Source organism: Bombus vosnesenskii, unplaced genomic scaffold (genome assembly GCF_011952255.1).
Source record: "Bombus vosnesenskii isolate JDL3184/JDL3185 unplaced genomic scaffold, Bvos_JDL3184-5_v1.1 scf7180000013361, whole genome shotgun sequence".
NCBI lineage: Eukaryota > Metazoa > Arthropoda > Insecta > Hymenoptera > Apidae > Bombus > Bombus vosnesenskii.
In genome coordinates this window covers 663,493-684,852 of record NW_022882994.1, presented here as the reverse complement: position 1 = coordinate 684,852, position 21,360 = coordinate 663,493, and the positions used below count along the sequence as shown (strand labels likewise).

Below are 21,360 nucleotides of genomic sequence, written 5' to 3'. Positions count from 1 at the left end.
CAATTTCTGTTTTATATTATTTTATTGAATTAGAATTATTTGAATTAGAATTTTATCGAATTTATGACACATTTCGTTCTATTTCTATTATTATGATCGTGCATAATTCAATAAACTAATATAAAACAAAAGACGTTGCGCGTCTATTATTTTCTTATAAAACGAAAGAAATTCTTTGGACAACAATACAATGACTCTTTCGTAATCGATGAATTATTTCAAAACAATAGCAATAAATTACCCTAACTTTTTTCACCTAAAACATATGCAAATTTTGAAGCAACTTTTAAGCTTTCGTTCGCGTAGACAGTGTCATAAATCTGTATCTAATATTCCGTATCAACGCGTCCAATCAATTTATCCCTCACATCGTCATCATTAATCGGTTGAACGAATTATCTTAAACTGATTCGTAGCTACGCCAATCACAGGCTACACGCGCGAATCGAGCAACTAACGCATAAACTAGAATATTATAATTCCATCGCTTCTAAAAAAACCTTTGAAATTTACGTTCGTACTACGCGTCTCGCATAGCTTATCCCCCCACATTGTTTACACGTGATCGCGATATTTCGCAAGCAGCCGCAACGAAACAGTGGATTACGTTAAATGTTATTTCTATTCAAGCTCGAATTTCGAATCTATCAACATTCGCTCGCGAAGAAACGCGACTAATAAATATGGATTTCAAAAAACATAGGTTCCGTCTAGACGCTATCTATATCCTGATGATGTAATTTTATATTTCTAGAAATTGTACGCAGAGATTTGTTTTATTTGTTATACGCTGTTAAATTTTTGAACAAGCATTTTAGCAATTTCATGTATCTAGAATCGTGTACGTTTGTGATAAATTCATACATTTATCTGTATTTACCCATTTCATATTTATTTCATATCTAATTATGAGATCTGGTTTAATTTCCCATAAGCATACAGATATTCGCACAATTACATTTTTATGAATATGAAGAAATGTTTTTTATATGGAAGGCAATTACTTTGATTTATTACAGTCGTGGTTTCAAGGCTGATGACTTATTTGTACATGTCAGCAGACTTTCAAATACGCATCAGTGTAATCTGTAATCTAGAGAATTTAATTATCGTAGATGTATAAACGTTGAGCATCGTGGATTGCAAGCAAAGAAAAAGAATTAGCGAAGAAAGAATTACTCGATTATTAACTTAATAATAATAATGGCGAAGCTGTTAGTATTCAAAGTTTATAATTCCATTTGCGATGCTATATTTGAATTATGTAAGGAAAACGTAGTCAGGAAGAAAATTAATTGCGAAATATTTGCAAGACGAAAGTTGGCAATTTATCTTCTCGCACATCAGGTTGAAGAGATATAACTACTTTCTCTTTACCTACGACCTTCGTTGACCCTGAGCGACTACGTATTATCGTATAATGAAGTTGTTAGAATGTGACTTATGCTTATGCATTTTCACCAACATACTGTTCTATTAAAAGAGAAAAGTTTATCACTTCGTAATCACTTCTTCCTCTACATCTTTTTTATACAAATATAAAAATATATCTACCCGAAATACTCAGCCTTATTTAATAACATATCTTTTATATTATTTATATTTCCAGAAATATCCAATCTAATTTTAATTTACGCTTTGAAGGTTTGAAGATCTATGCACGATCAAATCTAATCTATCGATTATTTACAATTCTTCGTATCATTTTCTTCATATATTTATCCCAAATTCTTCTTACTATCTAATAATCATTTATACATCATTTATGCAACACTCGTACTTCTACGAAATTACACGTCGATGACGTACAATTCGATCGTGCATTATTACCAAGGAATAACAAACTTCTGCCTAGCAAGTTTCATCTCTCGTTTTATCTACGCACGTAAATCACCAAAATCATCCAATTGTCACACGTTCTGTGTCACACGCTGTACAAGCATCATTCTTCTTGGCTCAAGCCGCACGGATCTAGCTCATCGACCAGTATATATATTTATCTCCTCTCGAAATTAGAACGCACAGCGTCTAAAAAGAGCTCATACGTGATTTTCGATGGTACGCCAGACGAAATATCGGTTAGATGAAAAGCAAAGGATGCCATTTTTCAAGAACGATCGATAGAACTTGTTTTGACGCTTTTCGTCGCAGATCTTACTTAGCGTCGCGGCGCTACGATACGGAGATAACCTCGCGATAATATATCGACGTGGTTAATGCGATTGTAAATCGCGACGCGACCAGCGTCATCACCGTTGCTTTAATCTGTGTACGACAAAGCGAGTGTTGTATTCTCGCTGATCTTGGACGCGTGCCTTCCCACCGAGTTCCGTTCACACGAGCTAACTGTTGCCATCGCGAAAGCACAGAAGGCGCTTGGAGCATCGAAAATGATTTTCAGAGATTTTGCGTAGGTAAAAGCTTACCTCGAGCGAGCATACGCCAAGCGGCTCGAATTTCGTACTCTGAAAAGCTTTTCAGCATTCGCTCGAAACCAGTTTTATCTAACTTTAATTTATATAATTATATTATATTGTGTTATGTTATAATTGTAATAATTCTAATTTTTTTGGACCAAAAAATTGGACCAAACACTAGTAACGAAAATCTGTAATCAACAAAATTAGACTGTTACACTTAGCACTGATAAATTTAACACTGCTTCGTCCAGTATCGGTATAAAGTTAGTCCGGAAAATTTGAAAATTTTGGATTCGTTGTTGTTGTTGTTGTAAATTATTCTACGACTGCTGTACGTCGAGTTCCAAAGAAAGAATGATCTGTCTCGAAAGGTTTCAGAAACAATGCCATTTTTTTGTTTAACCGAACGTTTGAAAATTGTTCTGAATTTGTCCAGTTATAGTATAAAACAAAAAATAAAAATTTATTATTTCCGTATAAGACGAAAGAAACTTTTGCGACAACCTAATATTATTTCAACGTCGTATTCAGTTTAGGAAATAATTTGCAAAAACTGTACCCGTGAAACTATGAACATTTCTTCACGTTCTGGCAGCAATAGCGTACAGTGAAAGGTTTTTCTTTTGGAACAGGTACTTAATCCCCTGGAATGACTTAGAACAAAAGTTTGAAGACCGGAACGCGAATACAAAGGTGACTTTACTCTTACGTGGTCGTCGTCAGCGAGCATCGTCGACGCAATAGTAAAATACGCGTTAGTACGTGTTCCAAAGGAATCCCTTTCCGTATATTATCGTTGTCAAAATGAAAAAAAAGTATCCACAGTCTTGTTATAGTTATAGTTTTTGCGAATTATTTCCTAAACTAAATACGATATTCAAACGATACTTTGAAACAACGTCTGGAACAACTAGACAATCCAGGAACTTTTAAACGTTCAATTCTTAGAAGATGAGGGCCAGTAGGAAATTGAATTTTTTAAGGTCGTTTCTGGGACTTTCTGACGTCAATTATTACTTCGTTGGAATCACGCGAAATAAATGCGAAACAAGTTGAAAGGAAAAATTCGAGATTTGGAAAATGGGGGCTAATTTTATACAGGTTCGTGCAATACGATCTGAGGTTTTCAGGTAAGACTCGTGTCTAGAAAGAAAAGAAATCCGTGACCCATGACCCATAGATTCTGGTCACCGTCCCATAACAATCAGACCTAAAGCAAAAGCACATCCTTAAATTGGCATTCGAAGAGAATTAAATGTCTGCACACAAGCACATGTACTGTAACTTGATAATTGGAGTGTGTGATAATTACAGACACATGGAAATGAAAAAAGAAATTAGGATTTTCATCGATTCATGAAGTAGAATATTTCTTTTTATTGAGATATTTCTCGTAAGAGAATCAGATAGAGAATGTCATACTAATCGTGCGAAAGCGGTGAATTATTAAGATAAGTTAGACAATTTTCTAATGTCCAGTTCTTCTTCATTTTGACTTGGACGTTACAAGAGAATTGGAAGTTTTTGCACCACCTATCATTAGGGAATAAATGATCATTAGTATCGTAGAATCGTCCGAAGCACGTGGCGTTTTTGTATTGAACTTTTTTCCCAGCGCAGCGCATTTCCTATTAGATTCCGTACGAGATAAACAGTTTGATTAGAAAACGTCACGTAAAACCTTCGTTCGTCGTTACATCATCCGTGGCTTGAAAATGTTCCATTCGAAGGTTGTTTCTATCGTTAGTGATTAATCATTAATTATCCGCTCTTTGTGCGATCCTCGTGACTAAATGACAGGGTTGGCTGGTTGACGCTTCCAGTAGAACGTTCAACTTGCCAATGCGAGTAAACAGCTCGGCTTTTGTGTTGCGTTAATCTACACGATCGACGTGCATTGACAGAGTTAGAACATAGTCATTACCTTATCACCAGTGCAACTTCGTTTATATGAATTCCAATTTACAGTCGTTCAAAAAATTGATTGCACGTGCTCACATTTTACATGAAATTATCTTTATAAAAGAACGAATTAACGAGGATAGGAAAACTTAAAATTATTGGTCGAGTCGCTTGTTGCTCTTTTCACGTCGAGCTGAATGAAAAATAAAAAACGTGGACACAAAAACCTAAGGAGAAGGTGACACGTACAGCAGAAATAATAAATTACCGACACAAAGATCATAGGAAACGAAGTAAAAGAGAAAAAGAAAGGAGAAATGGAAGGAGAATATGAGAGCAGAAGCTATTACAAATAGCATATATCTTTGGCCCTTACTCTTAGGATCCAACCAAGTCTATTATAATTAACAATCGCTATCTGTATATAAATATTAATTAACTGGGCGGAGGACACGATTGAGCTACCCATTGACACACACGTAACATTTTTTCGTATACATTTTCAAACATATAAATTGCAACTGCTTTCCAAGAAACGGAGTAACTGTTGATAATACGATACGATCAATCTAAATTAGCGCGATACCAACGAATCAGTAGCTTAACGGTTGTATCTAAAAAAGAAACAAGAAAAAATCGCGGTGGTATTATGAATTAATCAATTTTTAAAGAGGACGCGAAAGAAGAAACGGGGTTGAAACGTAAAAGTGGTTTCCGTGACACAGATTACCATCGCGAATGGCAAATACTGTTGACCGCTGAACGATGATTCGACTCGACCCTGTTTAAACATGGAAGAAGAAACTCTCGCCCGCCACAGAAGGCAAAGAATTGTCTGGAAATTGGCCCATGGCACGTTCATAAATTACGAATAGGCTAGGAGACAGGCCGTCTGGCGGTAGCTGGGCACACGGTTTCGATCGTTTCTCTACAGTCCAATCCGATCACCTTATTTTCCATCGTCCATTTCTTTTTTAAGCGACTTTCTCACATTTTCGTTTCAATTTTTATTTTATGGACGTCTTCTTTTTTGTTATCCTACATGCGGTTGTATATTCTTTGTTAATACTTTTTGTATCTCAAGAGAAGGAAGCGTTTTGGCAACGCTTTGAAGTTTCGTTCTTAAAAGAGAATTTTGTAGGAGAAAGTTCTACTGGATCATTTAATTAGAGAAATATCAGATCAACGTGTAGGATTCACAGCACTCGAACAGTTTGGCTATTACATAAAGTTATTCTTCTAATGGAACGTGATTTAATAAGTTGTGAATAAACTTCACGCCGCTAATTGGTCATTTTAGAGAGATCCTCAACGAGAATTGTCGAATTTCCGGAGGAATGGGAAAATCGTCTAAAAATATAGGAACAGAGAATCTTTAGGAGAAAATTTAGGCGAAGATGGAATTAGGGGACGAGAGTCGTTTTAATGAACTAATTTCTAAATTTGTACATTCATTTCTCCTCTATTGGACATACACATTGTGTGAACAAGTTCTCGCTGCTTCTCTTCATGTTATGTATTTCATGAACCGTACATCTTTTCAACGATAACATATCTGCGACAATATAGTCCGTTCATTGTGTTTTCCCTTCTTTTCGACGAGAGATGCAAGAGTATTGAAGAATTTTTGGAGATATTTCAAAACGTAGAGTCACAAGAAAAAAATGGTACGGATACGGAGCCAGTAACACGGATTTCATGAATTTGCTTCTAATTAACACTGCTCGTAGCGGCTGGCGAAAAGAGCTATGAAAAGGCAGAGCATTCAACGAAGATCAAAGGACGCGAGACCTTTCGGCGGAGACTCGATCGATAGTGTAGAACCACTGGCTCGGAGACAAGGCCGTGACTTTTCCAAGACTGTTTAGCGTAATTTGTTGAAGGGTTCGAATTACATATTTCACTGGAACACTTCTCTCTTCGTCGTTATATGGTACGCGTAGAAATTCAAGCTGAACGAGCTTCTTTCAAATGAATTGAAGACGAAAGTAAATCAGTTGCGAATTCATCTCTGATTTAATAAATAAAATAACGAAATTATCATATACGTAACATTATAACAACGAAGGGGCGATCGCATTCACATCTTCGGAAAGTCTTCGTATCTCAAGCTTCCTCTTTGAACTCATTTTATTCAACGTATATAAATGCAACAGACAAAGGTAATTACGAGTTTGACTGACGAAAAGCGATTAGCCTTATTGTAGATATGCTTGTGGTCGAAGGACGAAGAAATAGGTGTACGACTTGTGTCGTCTTATTCGAAAGAGTTCTAACAGTTGCAAGAAACGAGAGAATATCGAACGGTTGGTTTCTCGCATCTCATGTGATACACGGCATAGCTATTGGCGTACTTCGAGTTGCAGAGGCAACGGCGATAGAAGTTCGACTTGTAGTGGTAAACTTCGACTTGCAGAGGGCTGCGTGTTCTAAACTCGAGTTACAGAGGTAAAATAAGGGATCTGGAAACGCGGCAAATAATTCGAGTTAAAGTAAGTCTTGCCTAAAATTCGACGGATTTTCTAGTCGTAGAGGTACAAATATGCGTTTTTAATATCAGAAACAGAAAAATTTCTGCTTCAATTTCAAACCAAATTCACCAAGGGAAATTCCCCTAAACTAGCGAATTTCATGGACGCAGTTGCGTGTGGAAACTCGGCCGAAAGATAAACCCTTCCATCAAATCGCAGTGTTAATTAACGTTTGTCACGAGACTTGCTGATCGAAGTTCGGCCCCTGTGCGTCCGTTCTGTCGAAAATGTGCCGGAACGAGTTGGTTACCGTGCAATGGCAGAGCCGCGATTGGTCGGAGTTTGCCGGGGCAAAAGGGATCAATACACACCGGGAGCAGGAGTAGGCTTTCGACACGGAGAGGCGTAGGCCGGTTATGTTCTCCACTCTACGAGAATCGGGACTGCCAGTCCTTGACCTTACCGTGCTAACCTTGACCTAGCAAACGTCCTTCAACGGAAGCCTGATTACACCAAGAGAACGTTTTGGTTGGAAAATTTTTCTTTTTCATCCCTCCCTTTCTCTCGATGATTCTCACCTCTCTTTCTCTCTCTCTCTCTCTCCCTTTCCTTCTCTCTGTGATCGTGCGTCCTGAGACTTTTTTCGGTGAAACAGAAATGCAGAAAGGAGGGGAAAAAAAAATAGGATTGGACGAGTGTGTTTGCTTTGAAGTCGAGGGTCGAGGATCGAGGGTCGAGAGTCTCTGCCTCCGTTTTTCGTTCATCGAGTACACATAACTTCAGACTTTTACAAAGATTCGTATTCGCGCAGTCTTTGCACGTGGACCACCAAAATTATATTTTGTTCTGTTTCGTATCCTTTCGTCAAATATTGCAAAACTTGGTTCGCGTAATGTAGCTTCTGGTTTCGACTAAAGTTTATGATTAATTTATGTGAATTTATTGTAAGATACATATATATTATCATCATTATTATTATTAATCTCATCTGTTTCGCTCTTGTGTGTGTGTGTGTGTGTACATATATATTTCTTATGTACGTATTGGTGTAACAGAAATTAAACGCATGCATAAATTGATCAGAAACTTTGGCCGAAGCCAAACGATACATTACGCGAACTAAATTTGACAGTGTTTGACGAAAGGGTAGGGAATAGGACAAAATATTATTTCGATGTTGAATTCTAATGTTGTGGAAATTATGTTTGATGAAGTTACGTTTGATGAAATTTGAACTTTTAAATTGATGAACATAAGAATGATGAATTTTTAAATTCCATACAACATTTCCAAAATATAGATCGTTATAATGCGGGTCCCGATACTTTTTATAAAACTTTGTCGGTTACCTTTGAAAGGCTTGCGCCTCTAGACGAAATGCAATATAAACTTAAATTAACAAGCCATTTTCATTTTCAACTAGGTCGTGTTACCGCGCAAAAGCTTACTACTAGAAAACGATGCGTAAGCAACTGCTACGAAAAAGTTGCAAATCTACGTTCATCGAACGAAAACTATAAATCTATCTTGTGGTTCATTTCTCTATCGCCGCAATAAAATAAAAAAAAAGAAAAAAGAAACACGAATGAAAATCGATTTATTAAATGGCTTTCCTGTAATCTCCAGTTCCTCGTTCCTCGTCGAAATATTCTCGCGATATTTTAACAATGCAGACACGTTCGATTTTTGCGTCGCTCTCTTTTAAATAAACATTTATAATTTAGTTATTAGCCGAGTCGACCAACGATCCCGACGACAGTGGTCGTTTTTGCGCAATTGAAATCGTATGTTGCAACCTTGAAAGGCGCGTGCCACTCGAGAAACGTAATGAAATTTAACTGAGGTTGTTAAGGTCGATTCTATCGGTCTTATCGCTGTCGCTACCAGTTGCTGTCTATCATGAGCCTTTGCACACTTTTCTTTCGCGTTTCGTTGCAGACAAGAATGGCCATAGAATTTTCTTAAATTTTCTTTCTCCGTCGTAACGATTTATCGACTGATCTACGCCCTTCTCTATACACTCGTTTAACGCTAAAAATAATTCTATCCAAGTTTTACATATAAACGTTCCGCAATGTATAAAGATTACTGGAAACGTGAATCGAACAATAATTTTCCTTCGAAGTATAGATCGAAGCAGTGAAAATTATTCGAATCTAAAAGATCTGATTTTAACGCACATCCATCGTTTGAATATCTGTTCGAAAAATACACGTTTCGCAGATCTCATTGTTCGAGTGTGTCATTATTTGAATATCCCACTGCTCGAACCTTCCATTATTCTAGGCTAACATTCTTCAAATGGTCCCACTATCAAAATGTTTGTAATTGAATAATTTAATACACAGAACGAAGTTCGACTCAATTTAATGTGCTAATGAGAAATTGAAAATGCGTCGTATTTGTGTCACATCTTATCGTTTGCTATTGTCATTGATATTCTTCCTACGGTATATTGTAGAATGGTCATTGTAGAGAAAAATGGCTACGTCTGTTTGACAATTATTTTATTTGAACGATTGCGTACCAATCAAGTTTTACGATTAATAAAAAAATTCTTACTCGTCTTTGTCTTCGACTAAATCAATTTCCATAATGAGATCAAATTAGACGACTCCTTGAAACGATTAATAAAAACCTGCTAAGAGAAGCAAGCTACTGTAATCTACAAATTCAAACAAAGTTACGCAAGAAAAGGAAGGACTGATCCGACTGTTCTCTATCAACCTTACCATAGAGAGCGTGATAAATGCGCTTGGAAGTTAGCACGAGAATACTTCACGTCAGTTCCTTTCGATCGCCACTCGATACGTCTGCGAGTTCAATACGAAGCAGCAGCTTTATTTCCCGTTAGAAGTCGGCGAACGAATAAAGTTCCATCCGAACGTACACGACGTTATCGCGGTGCTCTTTCTCCTTTCGGTGAATCGGAAGGATCGAGGCTCTATCCTGTCGTATGAATTTCACCGCCTCTCAAACACTCACGGATCGTTTAATTCCTTAGCCGTGCTGTATTTGAAATTTATTTACTTCGAAGGTTAATTTTTTAATCGATGAGGATACACGTTGAAAGCTGAAGATTTAACAAATACAAACACGTAGATTGATACAACAAAGAAAAAGTAAATACAAGATACGGGCGAATAACACGTATAAGAGGACGTGCGGCGATATCTTATGAGAAGATCAGAAGAAAATAAAGTTTTTTTTTTATTATTTAATTTGTACTTTACAATTTGTCCAGCTGGACATTTGGTAAATTTTTCTAGTTTAATTACTAAATAACATGTGGGTGGCTACCACCAGCGGGATACTATCTTCGAGTTTGACTATTTTATTTCTTTAGTGAGGTCAGTGAGGTGTTTTCTTTTTAGTCTTCTTTTTATGAGAGTTTTACTCGCTTCAGCAGCCAGCTGGTTTGGATTTGTTGCTGTTCTTTCATGGTATTTTTCTGCGTACCTGCCGATTCCTTCAAGAAAATAAAGTAGAACACAACTTTGTCATACGACATTCTTGAGAAGATTAAGTTTGAAAATTTGTCGATTAAATTAGCCTGATTATCGACCCGATGATGAATACAATTCGGTATACATAAATTAATAATAAAAATCGGTAGAGCGTTATTGCGGATGCAAAAATAAGTGAAAAACGTGAAAAGGAATTTGTCTGTTTGAAGCTTAATTTTCAAGAAAATAGTGTTTGAACGTGTTTAGTGAGAAGTTGGCCTGGTACATGCGCGTGTTCAACAGTCAGATTTATTTTCCAACAAAACGTCTCGTGAACGAAGTTTATTCTACGTCTTCGACTTATTTCCGCACGTAGAGTAACCTTCTGTCGATTATTTACTCCTATTCAGTCCTGAATTAGCCAAATATAAAATTGACAAAATTTTCAAACTCGATTTTCTCGAGAACGACGCATCAGATGAATCAATTTTTTCTATATCTCCTTATTTTTTCCTAAAAAATCGATGTTCGCTATGTCCACTTGTACACCTTACCTAATCTCCTATACAGGGTGGTTGGTAATTGGTGGTACAAGCGGAAAGGGGGTGATTCTACGCGAAAAAAGAAGTCGAAAATATAGAATAAAAATTTTTCGTTTGAGGCTTTGTTTTCGAGAAAATCGACTTTGAATTTTCGCTCGGTACGCGTGCACTTTATCACATCTCGTTATAACGGATCTCACTGTAGATCGCTGTTTCGATGGAAAATTAAAAAAAAAAAATTAAAAAGAACAAATTTTTATTCTACATTTTCGACTTCTTTTTTCGCGTAGAATCACCCCCTTTCCGCTTGTACCACCAGTTACCAACCACCCTGTATATTAAATCTCTCTTTACAGAAAAATACATTTTTGAGTATAAAGTACGTTACCCTGTAATTTTTACGCAAATTCCCATTTGCGCTATATTTGAAATATTCCACTCTATTACCTCAAGTAATTCTTCTAATTCTTCTACGTTATTTATATTATCTATGAATCTAATTCTAATTCACCAGGTAAAATATTTATAGAAATTATTTGCCCAAAGAAAGCGTAATTGCATGTTAATTGCTTCTTCTCTAATCAAATAAACTTTCGACAATAATTGTCGTCGATCTATGTAGCTTACAGGAAAAAATATGCATTTGACGAATCTATTGTATAATAGACCAAAGAACTTTGGTCGTCGATCTTCTTAGCGTTCGGTCGCGCGAGTCGCGAGCGAATTGAATCATCCGTTCGGTCGTACTTGTTATTTAACGAGCCTCAACAAGTCGTTGACGTGACTGAAAAATCGGTCTGGATCGTAGTAAGCATTCGGGCCGAGCTGCTGAAACCATCTGTCATCGAGCCCTCCGCGCTAGTGTTTCCATCTGGAAGATATCTATGCCTCCGGTAATTGTTTAAAGCGTTATTTAAAAAATATTTCCTTTCGCAGGATAATTTATATACAACGATCAAGATTTTTAACTTCCGACGAAAGTAAAAATTGTCCGTGAAAGACTTTTGGAGAAGCGAAGTGTCTTTGGTACACAGATAACGAGAAACGTGGTTTTTCCAAATAATTACGATCCTTCTCTTCGTTCGCGAAACCAAAATTATTTGTTTCGTTATCTTCCGCTTCGTTCGTGAACGCGTGTGAAGTATAATTTAGCAATTGTGAAAATAAGTCAGATACAGATATTATACGATTCGTGCCTTCCCTGCAATTCTGCGTGTTTAACCTAATCGATAGCCTCGTACAAACCTACCAAACCGTCATCGATCGCAGATGTCGCGTTAACTTTCTACGCTGTCACGTTTATAACTTTGAAGTTACGTACCTATAGTGGCTGTGAAAAGTTTCTGTCCAGCCTATATATCATTTAACCATATATCGACTATACTGAAAGTATACTAAAACTATATTATTTCGACAACTACCACACGTCTATATCTACGTTGTACAAGTCATATCGTACCACAGCACTGTCACGAAATATTTTATTTAATCGTTCGTTAATACAACTAACCCCTTTGAGACCTGTTTACTAATCCTTTAAGCTGGCTTTACGCTTGTCCAGTCGTTGGATCGACCGATTGCATGGCAATGGTTTGATTGGAAATCTGAAAGTTTCTTTCGGATTCGTCGAAAGTGATAGGCTTTAGTGGCAATGAATTCGCGCGGAAAACCGACTACTGCACTGTACTACGCTTCAGCCAGCACTGGGCATCATTGAGCCGTCCAGACGATTCCAGCAACGCTGTGTAACGTTGTGTTAGCGATGGTGGGGCTAAACATTGGATTGAAAAAGTAGACTTTCGATCCGGTAGTTTGGTCGGATTACTTGCTGGAACGAAAACGCTGTACTGGAATGAAAACACCGTAGTGGAACTTTGTCTCGATTGTTCCAATTACAATCCAGCACCGGATCTTGCTGCAATGCTACTGGACCGACGTAAAGCCAGCTTCGTGCTCCTTGCGAATTAACTGCAAAAATTCAAAATTCAACTGAAAATTCAATTCTGCCTGAAGAGAAGGACGAAGCAGGCGTATTTCCAATCGATCCCAAAATTCCGAGCGTTCCAGCAAAAATTATTTTGCATCGTTGATGGATATTTTCGGATGTTCCGTGTATAGTCTCATTCGCTTGTGTTTAAAGCAGTCTATCATGGGAAAATATTTCGCAGAATAGAAACATTATTCGGCGACTGGTTGGGCAGAAAGCGGCGGACGTTCGACTCGTCCAGTGATTCCTCGTGCTCGCGAGTGCCTCGATGATGCTCGCTCGACACGCGACCTAGAGACAGTTGCAGCGGATCGAGCGAGTCGCGAACTGTTGTGCGAGTGTCAGATCGACACACTTGGTGGATCGGCGTAAGCAAGAAGAATGGCGTTGTTCTCCGGCGGCGGTGGCGGCAGTGGCGGAAGTGGCCCGCCGCCGATCAAGTCGAAGGAACCAGCCAGCCCTTCGCTTTCCTCTAGACCAAGGCAACGAAGCCTCAAGGACCGCCTCAGGGAAGGTATCACCGGGAAATTCAATTGGCAGTGAGTACCCTCGATGATTCTTCGCTTTGAGAGTCCCTTTTTTTCTACCACAGAGCGTAGAGTTTAGAATCGAAACATTTGGAATGATCAATTTCTTGCATACGCTATCGTCTGTAAATCGTGGGACATTTAAAATTAGTAGAATTACATTTAGCATAGATGTAAGGGAAGACTTTTTCATTATAAAATGATATTGATATCGTGGAACGTCAGTTGTCGGACCATAATTCGTTTGGGAAGGTTGTTCGAAAATTGAAACCATTTTTCTTTATCTATTTATACTTTTTAACAGTTTTCAATGCATCAAGTCGGATAGAGGAACAATAGAGACGCGTGAAATCTTACGCGAATGGAATACACACACGTAGTAAATGAACAGTTTTGTTTTTACTAAGAAGAGTTCCTTTCTGTAGAGACACTGGGTATTAACGGTATCACACATTAATTGTTTTGGATACGAAATACGAACGCCATTCTCATATTTCGACGTGACTTCTCTTCATTTGTGGTTTTTATTTAGCTGATTTTTCTGTTTGTTTGTCTGGATGGAATTTTGTAAGCGAATTTTCATCCATTTCCCGACCAGCTGAAAAGCTGATGTTGAAACTGTGATGTTGATAATATCTTTTTATTGGAAATAATTGTTTGGTTAGCCGAAGTGAAATTTGACAAAATATTATTTGATAAAATATTTGTATATCGTGGGATGACAGTTAAAAGAAGAAAAAAGTAGAAAATAAAATATATAAATAAAAGAAAATTTCTTCGGTGGTTTTTGTTTAAAAATGTGCCGCTAAAAGGAAGAGTATAATTTTCTCAATCAGGCGTTATTAAGTGATAAATATCAAAGTTATCAAAATATAGAAATGAAAATAAAAACGTGGCTGGCTCGTATTAGTCTAATTACAAAGTTCCCAGAATTTTTACGCTTTCAAAGACTCTCTTCTATTCGATCAGATGAATATCGGACTGACAATTTCAGCGAAATATTCTTCTATTTTTACCTCGTAATCGTTAGAAAATTATCTTGCTTGCGTTCATTGGAAATTTTTTGTATCCAAAAGGTTCATTCAAGAGAACAGAGGAGATGCTAACCGGATGGCCTCGCAAGGTTAATGCAATGAGCCCGCTAGCTCTTTATTTTTAGTAATATGAGTTCAACAATTGAGTAATACCCTATTATACGTGATTACCGCGTGTGCTCAATCTATATAGATTTCCCTGTATAATATTATTAGATTCAATTACTTAATGATACCTGATCGAGGAAATTATGTTCTTCTTCTTGCTCCATCTTTAAATAAAAACCATTTAAAAACATCTTTTTTATTTTCACTTTCATCGTAGCTCTAACCACTTTTCTATTCGATTTGCCACCGTCGTTATCTTTCGTCGGCCAAATAGCCATTTATTTAATTAACGATAACGTATAAAAAAAGCATAGAACGACGAGGAAAATTAAGGAGAGGCGCTGTAAATTCGAACAGAAGTCTGCATTGAACAGAAACTGCGACGTAACTGATACTCCGCCACCAGAGTGGAGCACATGATTGCCTGTTCGAAAATGCAGATTCTCTCCGGAAACCGATCCGTTCTTTCTTTCTTTTTTATTTTTCTTCTTTTCCCTTCTTTCCAGAAAACACGCGAAGAACCGATTTGTTCGAGACGAAAGTCGTTCGATAACCGAAGTTCCACTGTACTCGTTAACCGGCTATATTATAAGAGAAACTAATTTACATACGCATGCTACGTTCTCAAGATTGCCTCGTAAATCTACTTTACATTACGACAGTTTCTTTTCCATACGTATTACGATGGTGCTTGGAAGTTACGTTTTCCGAAGCGTAGACGCGTTCCTTTATCTTCCATCACTTGGATATTTATAGAGTTGATTCCATCATATCAGAACGACGAAAAAAAGTAGCTGTAAAAACGTGCCGTTGGAACTTTAACTACGTCGCACGAACGTCAAATAAATAACGTAAAATGGTATTTTACCCTGGAAGCTCCACGTATTTTCCGACACCCTGTACATGTGTATTTGCGGGAATCTTACAACCTTATCATTAGAACTACCGATAGTTAATACGAAGATATTCCTACTAAAACCAGTCAAAGTGATTGGTCTTTGAAAAATACGTGATAACAGAATATTTTTATATTTATTGATTTATTACTTTCTTACAGAAGGAATTTATTGATTTATTACTTTCTTACAGAAGGAATTCCATGTTATGTAGTAACTTTTTGGTATTATCAATCCGTTTGGGATCCTTGAACGACGGTCGGAAAATTTATAAAATTGTAGAACCAGTCAATTTGACTGGTATGATAGTTCTGGTATTATATATTTTAACTGATAATCTTGCTGGTATGGCATTAAAATAATACAGTGATCAGGTAGAGTCAGGTAATGGGATGAAAGGTGACGTATGAACTACCATTACAGAATCCAATATCGCTCGCTTTAATTATTCGCGGCAATAATTCAAGCGTTATCTTCGAGCCAGTGTTTCTCAGTACGCAGCGTAATCAGTAGATGGCAGTCGGTGTTAGTGTGGCTGGTTCTCGAACGATTCTCCGGACATTGTGGTGTCGGGAGGCTTCTTGAGAACCCGGCGAACGAGTAGGAGAACTATCAGTCGCTTTCCTCTCGTTATGTGCGATGCCGAAGAAAGGGTTAAAGCAGAGTACGAGAATTTATGGTTTTCAGGCAGATGAATAAAAATGCGTTCGACCCTTAAATGCATAATTTTGTTAGATAGAAACAGAAAGAAATAATTTTGCCGGATAGAAACAGAGTATAAAATGGATGGTAGAGAGTACGTTATTACTTTAATTTTTTTACGAATTTTTAACGCTTCTCTTTGATGCTCGATGTGTTTTATTTACTCGTAATAAAGTAATAATAGAGTTGAATTATAAGAAGAAATGATATTTGGAAATACAGCTGCGTAAGTCGATCTACACAGGCGAATTCGTACTGAGATGAAAGAAGACGCGACGAACAAAAGAGGGAGATAACGATGTGAAAGAGGGAAATAATGATTTGTAACTCATTGCGATCCTTTGTCGGTGATAATAATAATCCTTTGTCATCGTTGTTTGCATCCAGCGTGTTACTTAAACACGTGATTAATCGCAACGAAACGAAAGTTTATCTCTGAAAATAATTACTTTCGGGTCTATTTATATACCGATTACGAGTCTGTTTTTATTCTCCTCGATGTGTACTACGAGTCCTTAAGGTCTTGTTAACTACTGATTTGTTAATAATCTGTTCAAGTTTACGAGAAGAATTTTTTTTTTCTTTTTTAAATCCATTTAAAGCTACGAAATTCCTTTACTGAAAATAGAAAACGAGACGAGGAATAATATTTAAGTATACATGCAAATATACATAATGCAAATACCATCGTCGAAGTTTATTACGAAGCTAATACGCAGTTCGTTAGAAAATATCGCGCGAGTATTGGCTATTTCGCGAAAGGAAAATAGGGAAGGAAATTCTTTAGCAACAGCCTGAAAGTTTGCTTGGTGAATTAGCAGCCGTTCACAAACTAGTAGCAGAGTAACATTTCGCGAATAGTAACAAGCACTGGCTGGTTTGCTAGCATCGATACGCTAATTAGCTGGCGGTTCATCGATTTGCCATTAGCAGCGGCGGTCACAATGCGTCAACCGCTTCTAAATCGATCTATTAAATTATGACGCGATCAGTAGATCGGCCGCTTATACACGACAAATTTATCGTTATCGAGGAAAGATTGCCTGGCTTATTACGAAACGAGACCTTTCTGTTCCATCTCCAATGAGATTATTCATCGTTTACATGTAATTGCCACGATTCACTTTTTTCATCGCGAATATGGCATTTTGTGGACGAAGGAATTTCAATTAATTTATGCAAAGTGCCTGGCGAACGTAAACTCTGCCAACATCCACTTAGCAGTAATTAGAGTAAGATTTCGTTGGAGGATGGTAAAAATACTGTTTGAAATAGTATTTTAAAAATTGTTTTTACTGTACAATCTTCTATATTTACTTATCAATTTAGAATTTAGAACGACAACGAGGATTTAGAATTTGGTATTTTATTTTGATTGTTTATTCCGATTGATTGGTTTATTCTAATAGGATGTTCTTATATTTAACAAACTGTAGTTACGTTTACTGATAAATGTTAAGCAATCGCTTTAAACCAATTTGATAAAGATTTCATTGCAGAGATGGTAAAAATACTGTTTGAAATAGTATTTTAAAAATTGTTTTTACTGTACAAATTTCTATATTTACTTATCAATTTAGAATTTAGAACGAAAAAGAGGATTTAGAATTTGGTATTTTATTTTGATTGTTTATTCCTATTGATTGGTTTATTCTAATAGGATGTTCTTATATTTAATAAACTGTAGTTACGTTTACTGATAAATGTTAAGCAATCGCTTTAAACCAATTTGATAAAGATTTCATTGCAGAGATGGTAAAAATACTGTTTGAAATAGTATTTTAAAAATTGTTTTTCCTGTACAATCTTCTATATTTACTTATCAATTTAGAATTTAGAACGACAACGAGGATTTAGAATTTGGTATTTTATTTTGATTGTTTATTCCTATTGATTGGTTTATTCTAATACGATGGTTTTATATTTTACAAACTGAAGTTACGTTTATTGGCAAAAGTTAAGAAACAACGATCGCTTAAAAATCATTGTACATTTCTTTTATCGTTTAAGATACATTGGAATTTAAAACACCATAAAGAGATAGGAGTTTATACACGAACATACAATAAGTTTAAACGTTAAATATCTAAAATGAGCAGTGATGGTGCGAGGTTGCTTTTTCGCGTAATGGATCTGATCCGCTAATACAAATAAAATAAATAAAATAAAATAAACTATAGACAGTTTCTTATATGGCGGTATTTTACAAATTCATATGTTGCCACGTGTGAGCACGTATGTGAACAGAGTGACCATTTCGATACGAGAATAACCCGAAACGAATTCTTTTAAACCTAAATTGACTAAGAAATTTATTCCGGGGCAAAATGTTAATACAATGAAATGATCGAGTCAATCTCGTGACTTGAACCCAATTGAACATTCGTGGAATTACGTTACATATCAATTGGGATGTCAATGTTTTACAAATAAAAGCGAGTTGATAGTAAAAATTAGAAAAATATAGTGCGAAATATCGACAGCGTATTGCGTTCGATTAATTGAATCAATGTCACACAGATGACGTGCGATCATCGAATCCAAGAGTTAGCCAACGTCTTATTACATTATTTTTTATTTAGGTTTTGTTAAAAATAGTAAGATAATTCCACTAAAGTTTGTTCCTCAACTTTTCTCACAAAGTTCCATTCGATTCGTCCGAGTCAATATCAAACGTGAATCTTACACGAGTATAATCGAAAAAAAGTATATTGTAATTTCAAATATGGACACTTATCTCCTTATGTTATTTTTAGTTTCACCCGATGTATCTGAGAAGATAAAAAATACCTGTACAATAATTTCCAAACGATCATAGTGTTTCTCTCACTTTTGTCAGTAGGTGTATATGCCCTACGCTCTGGCAATAGACCTTTGTCTCCTAAAACACTATACACACTTGTCGATATAATATAATTTAACGCGAAGGTTCAACACTCTGGTTACTTCCATACAAAAGGAAACTATGTTAACGACCGAAGATTATCGCACTTAAACGTTACATTAATTCTGTCAATCGTGGCAACGATAGCTGCTAACGATCCTAAAATCATCTCTTTTACAAACAACGCTCATGCAACATCCATCATAGTCATCGCGATGTTTCCTCCCTTAATTAAGGTACGATGAACGACGTTTTAATCCAGCGACGAACACCACTGACCCATCAAGTTGGTTTACAAGCTGTTGGAAACTTCAAACAGTTGTACTAGCCGGTCGGTTAACTCGACTAATCCGCGTAGGATCGGATCGGACCAAATTTGGCCGAAGCCATCATTATGATTAATCACGATTCCGAATAACCAGCCAAGGCGATTACCCATCGACGTAACATCAGATGTTCATTCATTGCCACCACTTTTTACGCTCTTTTCCATAAAGTGAAAGAGAAAGTTATTAAACAGCCGTCACCTATATAGCAGTTATTGACCCGGCCGCCTCGAAACTCGTTTCTTCGTACGACCCTGACTCTTCTGGGCTGTAAATCGCCGCCAGAATCGGGCCAGTTTCGTTTCCACGACCGTATATCATCTGTTTTGCTCGACTTCTGTCGGCTGCGTTTTCTTTTCTCCTTCCTTTCATTTTTTATCGTCCCCGATTTGCATATTACGCTACACACGGCCATAAATATTTGGACACTCGGTGCAATTCCATCTAAAGGTTGACGTTTTTATATTCTATGTATGTAGAATATATATAAATTTATAAATATATATATTATATATTATATAAAATAATTATATAAAAAAAATATATATTAAATATATATATATATATTTTATAAAGTATAAGGATCGAAGGAACTTTCGTCAACAGGGAAAGGATATACGCAAGCGAACCTTTAAACACTTTCCGTAATTTGTAATTTGCGAACGTCCTAACGCTTGCGGATAGTAGCGTGTTCTTCTCAGCGATAGTTTCGCATTTCGAAAGATCCAATTGAAGTTGGAGTAATTCGTGTAGGATGTGAAGGCGTTTGTCTGTTGTCAGGATTTCCGTGGGTGTGGGTGTAGGAAGGAGTTCATGGTGATTGTCACGGTATCTTGATCGACGAAAGTTGTATAATAGGAAGTTTGCGTTTCGGAGCGTAGGAGCGACGGTGTATCGGGCAGCCAGGATGGAGTGGATTGGAGAAATCAGGCAAAAAACGAAAGAGCTGGAACGAAATGGTGAAGTATTGGAGCTAAACGTATGACAAAATAGGATTTGCATTTCGCAGAAAATATGTGGAAATTCACGCAAGAGACCCAAAGCTTCTAAAGTTTCCATAAAACGTTGAAACTAAAGGGTAGACGTAGACAAAGCGCGTGGATTTCTAGCGTGCAACAAATATCTGTATGGAATTCAACGACGACGATAGAAAACAAAGAAACAACAAAACAGGTGCAGTTTCTAAAATTTAGAAAAATTTGAAATTGCGGCATAGACATGGACGAAGCAGGGGAATTTTTTATTGTGCAACAATTTCTAGCTACGTAACGATCTTCTGAAACACTGCAGCGTGATCTATACGCTGGCATATAGAAATTGTGTCTGACGGTATCTGATGAACAGACACGAATATGTATGTATGATGCATACATGCACAACCGTCGTCCCGTTGTACAATGAAAAGGATGGTTCCTTTGTTTTCGTGCAGGCCACAGTAGTTACATTGAAACGGTAATTTCTCTCTCTCTCTCTTGCTCTTCGATGTTCGATACTGTGCGTGGCCTTGATCATCCGTAGACCACGAATCCAAGTCCTATTTCTTCATTTGAAACGGTTCCCGCGAACAAAGAGTACATATATCTACTCATGTACTTTCGATCGATTCATATCCTTTTAACCACGGAATATTTTTAAATCATCTTCTTCCATGTTTCATATGAATATTCTTGGAATATCGAATTTTATGTCGGTTCTTCGCGGTTTCTTCGATTCTTCAATGAGACTTGAATGAAAAATCGTACATCAACTTCTTCAAGCCTCTCTTCTTTTTCGTCGAGCTTCAAAAAATTGAATCGATCATGCCCTTGGAGCTCACATCAGAATATCCGTAGACATTTCAGACAATGATAACTTACCAAGTTAGGAATTAAACGCGGTGAAATCTAACTTTTAACCATTTAGACGCGTCGAACTACGATTTTTTTTAGGATTTTCACTCTCATCCTCTTCCCTAACACGTTGACTGTCATGTCAACCATATTCGGGCGACAGCAAAGTTTCTGATAGGACCGCGTCACTCGTATTCGAGTGGCGCTTATTTGACTACTTGCGAAGGATTGTCGTAGGTATTTGAAAAGATATTCCACAGGAAGTGATAAAACTATTGAATTGCTA

General features: G+C 36.9%; 1 protein-coding gene across 4 annotated transcripts in view; it reads left to right on the top strand.

Moving 5' to 3' along the window:
• Positions 1-21,360, top strand: part of LOC117237187 (TLD domain-containing protein 2) — a 303,806-nt gene that overhangs the window by 62,129 nt on the left and 220,317 nt on the right. For 2 of the 4 annotated variants that reach the window (XM_033500923.1, XM_033500921.1), the window contains exon 2: positions 12,950-13,307. The exons of the other annotated variants lie outside the window; for them this stretch is intronic. In XM_033500923.1, coding sequence (XP_033356814.1) covers positions 13,150-13,307 — 158 coding nt within the window. In that variant the 5' untranslated portion in view covers positions 12,950-13,149. The remainder of the gene's footprint in view (positions 1-12,949; positions 13,308-21,360) is intronic. 4 annotated transcript variants of the gene reach the window in all.